This window comes from Vombatus ursinus, unplaced genomic scaffold (assembly GCF_900497805.2).
Source record: "Vombatus ursinus unplaced genomic scaffold, bare-nosed wombat genome assembly UNPS02014801.1, whole genome shotgun sequence".
In the NCBI taxonomy this organism is placed as follows: Eukaryota; Metazoa; Chordata; class Mammalia; order Diprotodontia; family Vombatidae; genus Vombatus; species Vombatus ursinus.
Window position 1 is genome coordinate 6,838,805 of NW_020954579.1, and position 7,676 is coordinate 6,846,480.

At 40.1% G+C, this 7,676-nt stretch overlaps 1 protein-coding gene across 1 annotated transcript in view; it reads right to left on the bottom strand.

The window, feature by feature from the left end:
• Positions 1-2,745: 2,745 nt before the first annotated feature.
• Positions 2,746-7,676, bottom strand: part of LSM12 (LSM12 homolog) — a 30,173-nt gene continuing 25,242 nt past the window's right edge. Inside the window, 2 exon segments of the mRNA XM_027872608.1 lie at positions 2,746-4,401; positions 7,609-7,676. The exon segment at positions 7,609-7,676 is cut by the window's right edge and continues 11 nt beyond it. Of these exon segments, the coding sequence (XP_027728409.1) occupies positions 4,309-4,401; positions 7,609-7,676 (161 nt within the window). The 3' untranslated portion in view covers positions 2,746-4,308.

Sequence of the window (7,676 nt, forward strand, 5' to 3'; positions counted from 1 at the left end):
ACATTCCCCAAGATGCCATCTTTAACTCTTGGCTTTTCCACTCTTTATTTCCATACAATTTATTTTCATTAGTTTTATCTTGGAACCCAAATTCTAATCCCACTGCTTCTAAGTGCCAACTGACATTAAATGCTAAAGGGTCTCACCATGACCTCAAATTTTAGATGTACAAAATGTATGTTCCCATTCAAATTTTCCCTTATGATTTTGTCTATGGTGAAGCATATTTTCAGTCACTGAGGCATAAAAGCTGCCATATATTTTACCTGCCTTTCGCTCATCCTCAAAATCCAAAGAAAGAATAACCACGTCTGTTCCACCGTTCCTTTTTAATGTCTATCAAATCTGTTTTTCCTCAATCAACATGACCTGATTTTTTTTCACTAATCTCAAGTTTCGTATCTTGCCTCAATTTTGCATAAACTTCCTTCCTTCTCTTGCATACTGCATATCCTTCATCCTCAAAAATATTGCTTACTGAACCAAGAAAATAACTAAGGACAATAATGTAAATGAAAACCACACTAAAAAAAAAATCACAATACAGATTAAATGCAAGGACTAACCTCAGTTACACAAAATGAATGATGAAAATAACTCCCCTTCCCTTCCCCAATCCCAGTAAAAAGGTGGGGACTATAGTTGCAGAATGTTACAAAAACTGTCAAATGTAGTCAATGTAACTTTTTTCCTTAACAATTTCTTTGTTGCAAGAGAAAGATTCTGTGGTGGAGGAAATGTGGGGGAAGGACAGTGAGATGTGACAGTGATACAGAAAACAAAAAAGCAACAATATAACATTTTAAAGAGTTGCTCCTTTCACTCCCCTACACAAAAGCTTCCAAGCACTCCCCATTGATCTACTGGATGAAGTACAAACTCAGTGTGATACTTAAACACTTAGACAATCTAGAACCCAGACGTACCTTACCTTCAACTATGACCCAAAATGAATCCCCTTTTCCCTCCCAATCCCCAATTCCCAAGACTCATCTCCTGATCCCTCAATTCAGTACTTGAATATCCATGATTTCTGTGTATATTCCCTTCCCCAAAGCAAATCACAACCTCTCTATGAGGCAGCAAACAACTTTCAAGGTGGTTATGGCCAAAGAATTCATTAGTCTGTGGACAGCCCAATGACAACCCTCTGAGATTATCAGCTCAACTGGTCCTTGAAACATGTAGTTTAACAGGACCCAAACTCTAAGCCTCTAGAGCCCAGCAGGCCTGCCAGAGCTTCGGATCCAAGAGTATAGCTGCACTTCAGGGCCCCAGGGGTACCACCATGCCATGAAGAGGTATTACAGGAAGACTGCTGTGAAGCATTTATCAAAACATCAAACTTTTTCTTTTTTTAGGCAATTGGGGTTAAGTGACTTGCCCAGGGTCACACAACTAGTAAGTGTCAAGTGTTTGGTCTGAGGCCAAATTTGAACTCAGATCCTCCTGAGGTCAGGGCCAGTGCTCTATCGACTGCACGACCTAGCTGCCCCTAACATCAAACTTTTTTCAATCTACACCTGTTCAGCAAGCAGAATTTGCATCAAATCTTCTCTCCTCCACTCCAACCAGACAAAGCTTACCCAGATTACAAGGCCAGCACACGTCCCAACTGCTTGATAATCAACTTCTCCTTCCTCTTCCTCATCAAGTACAGATGGTACTATGTGCTCCATTATTTCAACTCATAATATATTGTACTAAAATCTGTCTATATATCTTGTCTCCCTGATGTAATCTAAGATGGTTTTTTTTTTTGTTAGTTGGGGGGGGAAACAATTTCCCTGGTTTCTTCCAGAAAGTACCACAATGACAGAACACATAACATCCCATAATACTTGTTGTGTTCTTTGGTGAGAAAGAAGGATTAAGACAGGGTAGGTAAAAGCATCAAATTCCTTCCTTTCTTTCTGACTTTTTAAAGGATGCATCATGGTTGAAGAATGGTATCAGTATCAAATTATTCCCCTGAGATACTCGGGCCCTATTTTACAGATCTGTCTCACCCTTCCTGACTACAACTTTATCATTCCAAACAGAAAAGTTGTAAATGATTACTTACCTCAGGCTAGACCTCTCTGGAAGCCTAATCCCTGTCTTTAGAAAAATATGCACTGAACCATCACAGGAGGATCTACAATCCTTAGGAAGAAAGATCCCACAATCTATCTTGGCCACCCACACTAATGTCAAATATAACCCTAGCAGAGGTATTTCCCAAGTTCAAACCTAAATCTTTCTTGAACAATTTTTACACATCCTCAATGAAAATGAAGAAAAACTAGTTGGTCCTTCCTCTCCTAAAAAAGGCTTAGGAAAAAAAGCTTCCTGCAATACCTCTAATTTTGGTCCTCTGAACTAAATTTTCTTCTTCCCCTTTTACTCTCTTTTACTGGATTTTCTGGCCCTCCCATCAACCTTTTTATATTTCTATTGTGGAATTCAAAATGGAGGCTCCAAGCTCTTAAATACCTCACAGCAATTACACTTGGAACACTATTTCTTGGTTCTCATGAGACATATAAATATAACCCTTTGTTAAACAACTTAAACAAAATATAGCTATGTATGTATATACACAGCAAACTTGTGAAATGCCCTCAAATCACTTTCTCCTTGTAATCAGACATTATACACTGAATATCCAGAAAGATTCTGGTTACTCTATCTTGTTAAATCACATTCCCTTCACTCCAATCCCCTCCCTAACCCATGGCACATGCAAACCCACTGAGACATAGCTGATGGTTAAAAAATTTGGGTTTTATTGTTTTTGCTAAACAATACTAAAAAAAATTATTTTTGAAGGCAGGGCTTGAATTATTTAGTTTTGATCCATTTATTTAAAAAAAAGGGGGGAGGAGGGGAAGAGATCATGGCCAATTTTTTTAAAACTAGTTTCACCCCCAGACTCTAGCCAGTTTGATGGATGCTATACAAAACCCATTCAGTGCCTGATGGAAGAATGACAGCACACTCTACCCAAAATCATTGCCCTGAAGCATACGAGGAAGGGAATGATAGTTAATTCTCAGCAAGTTAACCATTACCGGCCAAACTGGTGGGCTAAAATGGAGAAACACCTGGGTTTTTAGACTATTTGCTGAGCACAAACTGTCATCAGCTAGTAAAAAGAAGGAAAGAGGGAGTTTGGAGATTACGCTAAGATTTGCCTGGACCAGAAAATTTGAGTCCAAAGTCAGAAAAAGAGAAATCAAAGGGGTAGGGATAATTTAGGGTGGAATGAGATAGGAACAAGAGGCTTATTATCCCAGGTCACTTGGAAGAGAGAGCTTGTCATTCAAGCAGGAGAGATGAAATATGCCATGCAAGATAATCCTTGCAGAGGACAAGAGAATCAACAGTCGTATCTCCAGTCTACCAGGGAATGCTGAGATTTATTTCTAGTACCATGAAGTGGGGGTAAAGGGAAAGAACCCTAGAGTTTCAGGACACATGAGAAATTCCAGCTCAAGGAAGCAGCTAGAATATACACGCTTAAAAAGGTAAGATACTATGAGTCCTCCTTCCCTTGAACCCTGCATTCCATCTACACACACCTGACTCTCCAAAGGCTGGCAAGAGATTCTGGGACTAGGCCAAGTTGGTTGTTTTGCTAAGGGGCTTATTTTTTTTGGGGGGGGGGGGGGGGGGAGTAGAGGTGGGTTGGGCCATGATCTAATATAGAGACCTGCAAGAAGCAGAAAATATTTAGAGAACATTTTAATATATATTTTCATATATATATTTAAAGATAAGAAAAATAAAACTAATTCAAGCCATGCCCTGTGCAAAAAAAAATTAAAGTGAGGCACCTATTTGCTGTTCTGGCCTCAACACAAATATCACAGTCAGCTTGTTATTTTTATTTCAGAACGGAAGATGTCAAAGTTTCTCCCATTTGCTCAGAAGGCAAGTATAACCACTTATAAAAACTGAATGGCAGGGAACAGAGTAGGAGAAGTCAAGAGTGAAAGGACAAAGGGGGAAGGGTACAAAGTATTTTCAAAAATAAAATTAACAAGATGACTGTTCCAGGAGAGAAAAAAAGAAAAAAAAAACATGGTAGACAAAACAAGTCTGTTAGTCAAGTAATGATTCAACTTTTAAATTATTCTCTCGTTCTTTTGTTGTTTTTTGTTCAAGTCTAAGGTTTGGAATTGTTAGCCCTTCATGAAAAAGAGCTAACGGGAAATAAAGGAATTCCCTCCCCTCCCCCGGCCTGCCTCCGATGAAGACGCCAATGTCGCCTCCCTCCTCTGTTGGATGTTGAAAGAGTCCCCCAAGTGTGCGGGGTGTGGGGACTCAGGATGACAGAGCGGCCTCCTTCTGTGTCTGCTGTGCTTGTGAACGCTGCATTACCTTTTGGCTTTCCACATCTCTAAAATGTTTCTCAACCTGCAAGAAACCAGCAATAAGGAAGGGGATGGAAAGAGGCAACACCTCCCACAGATTCAGCTTAAATACCATTGCTGCCCATACTGGACTGGTCAGCAACTGCTTAATCAGATGGATTAATTCCTGCTCCCTTTAACCCAAAGGTGAGCAGGAAAGAAGGAAAAGCATTCAGTGTAATTCCAGTATGCAATTTCATGGAGAAGAACTTGAATCTATAAGCTACTGAAATTTGGGGAGATCATCCCCCAAATGGGAGATACATGCTGTAATTGCCACTATTACTACTACAGATAACTCAAGAATTAGCAGTGTCTTCTATTTCTATCATGCTTTTTATATCCAACATTTCACCTGAATTCCTTCTAAGGAGGGGCAGTTCTTTACAAACAGCATAGCTACGGTCACAGAAGTTGGATAGACTTGTCCTAGGTCACATGACAAGCCACCAGCACAGCAGCGACTAAAACTTCATACTGCCAACCCAGGTCTTCTCAATATTCTGTACCCGCCCCCACACCAAAGCAACAGTGTCAATTCAGAAAGCAAAAGAACATGACTTAGAACAACACTGACTGTTCAGTTCAACCTAACAGACATTTATTATGCAGGTGACTCTGTGCAAGGCTCTGTGTTAGGCACTGACAGATACAGGCTTATTTCCAGTAGATTCTAAATAGCACAGAAGATGACAGGTAGACAAACCATCAGAATACAGACTAGATGAGGTAATGTGTAAATACGGAGGAGAGGTACAAAGTGCTGTGAGAGAACTAAGGAAGAAAAGATTATTTCCAAAGGACCATGGGACAGAAGTAGTATTTGGAAGGGGATAAGGAGGACATATCCAGGGAAGAGTAACCCAATTTGAATCAAGTAAAAAGCATTTTAAAGACTACTAATAAGAGATGGAGCTAGAAAGTCTTGAATAGCAGGCTAAGCAGTCTGGAATTCATTCAACTGGCAATGGAAAGCCACTAAAATTTCTGAGAAAGTGAGTGACTACATTAGGAAAATTACTCTGGCAACAGAATTCAGTTTGGATTAGAAGGTAGGGGGAAGGGGAGACCAGTTAGAACACTAATGCCATAATACACGGCAGAGTTAATCTAATGTCAAGGAGTAACAACTAATACTGACCATTCCACATATAGAGGACAGAGCCAGCTGCTTGCCTCAGTCCAAAAGGACTAACAGCCTTGCTCAGTCAACAAGGACTTATTAAGCATTTACTATGTATCAGGCACTGTGCTAAACACTAGAAATACTGGGATATAAAGAAAAGTAAAAGATGGTCCTGACCTGAAGGCAATGAGGGAAACAACATGCAAATAACTACATACATACAAGATATATACAGCATAAATGGAAGGGACCAGGAAAGGCCTCTTGCAAAGGATAGGATTTCAGCCAAGTCCTGAAGGAGGCCAAGGAAGCCAGGAGGAAGAGGTAAAGGTTCCAGTCAAAAAGTAGAGTCAAGAAATGGAGTATTGTGTATGAGCAACAGCAAGTAGACTATTGCACAGTCTGTACAGTTAGTTCTACTATAACTCAACAAATGTGCTTCCCAAAAGCATTGTGCTATGTAAAACTGAGGAATAAAAACTACAGGGCTTATGGGGAAAATGGTTTTAGGGGAATGATGCTCAAAAATCTTTGTCAATGAGCCATAATAAAAGGATAGAAACCTAATAAAAGTGGGAGCACAGTTTCAGATATATTAAATGGTTAAGAAATCAAAAAAAATTTCAATAAATAGTGGTAGCACCAATGGCCACCAGCTGTCCTTAGCCTCCAGCTAAGTGGCCTATTCCTACAAAATAGGCAAGGCAAAAATCTAATCTGGGGCAGAAGGGTATGTGTATGATATGACTGAGGCCATGGCAGAAGATTAAGGCATGGGGGGACTGAGGACCAGCCTTCCTCCACCCACAGTTCCTAGTGCATCAAAAGATATACAATAAATGATACTTTACCTTGAAAAAGACCTGATGCTTATTTGGGGAAACGGGGCATTGGAAGGGTTGAAACTTCTGAGTAACCGTGGAGTGGTGTCGTTTTCTTCATTCTTGCTATTTCTCACATATAAACAAACTCGAAATTTGAGTTATGCTCAAAATACTCCCTAATATATCCGTCACGTTGGAACAAATTCACATTTTCAAACAAGTAAGAATTGACTGTTACTGAATCCTAGAGTCAGTAGAGAGGAATAAGGTGTAAAAAAGACTGGAAAGGTAGGAAGTGGTCAGGTTATGAAGGGCTTTAAAAGTCAAACAGTGGATTTTATATTTGATCCTGGAGGTAACATGGAGACATTAGGGTTTATTGCGGGAGGAGCTATACCGACACACGTGCTTTTTATGAAAATCACTAAGTAGAGTATGGATTTGAATCGGGGATACCAAACAAATGGCTATTGCACTAGACCTGGCATGAGGTGAAGGAGACCCACACAAGGGTGGTAGCTGCATGAGTGGACAGAAAGGGAAATATACAAGAGATGTTTTGCAGGTAAAAACGACAATACTTGACAACAGATTACATGTATATGGATTGAGTGTACAAAGAGGCATCTAGGATGACACTGAGGGAAGCTTGGGTGACTGTTTAGTTCCTCCTGCTTCTTTCAAGGTCTACTCACAAAGGCTTCCCTGACATCCCCAGCTAGCCATAATCTCCTATATCTGAATTCTGAATTCCTACAGCACTTCACTCACACCTCTAATTACACTCTCATGTCCTACATTACAATTATTTGTGTTCATGTCTGATCTTCCCTACTAAACAATAAGCTTTGTAAAAACAGTAAGATAAGGATCTTCCTTCTGCATCTCCACACAGCAGCTAGCACAGAGCATTGCACACAGCAGCCACTAAACACTGAGTGAATAAATGAATGGATTAAGAGATGTTTAATGGCAAATGATCTGATTCCGGATCCACACAACAGTGGATACTGGAGAGCTAGTTAAGGAGACAAAGAATCCTCTTCAACACATAGGTTCTCACTGCACCCCTTAAGAGCTGCTAATCACCCCACGGTGTTTATAAAGAATCTGTGGCATAAAAGTAAAAGGCATAACAAGAAGTTGGTCTTAAGCAGCAGGACATGCTAGAAAACATGCAAAAGCAGCAGCTAATATTTTATAACATGATTCTGCCATGAAGTAGAAGGTGAATGCTGAGGGTTGCATCCCTCGTACTTACTATTTTTCGTACGTGGCTCAGTGCACTCCCTTCTTTGCCTTTACAGTTTTCCACTTGATAGGGAGGTG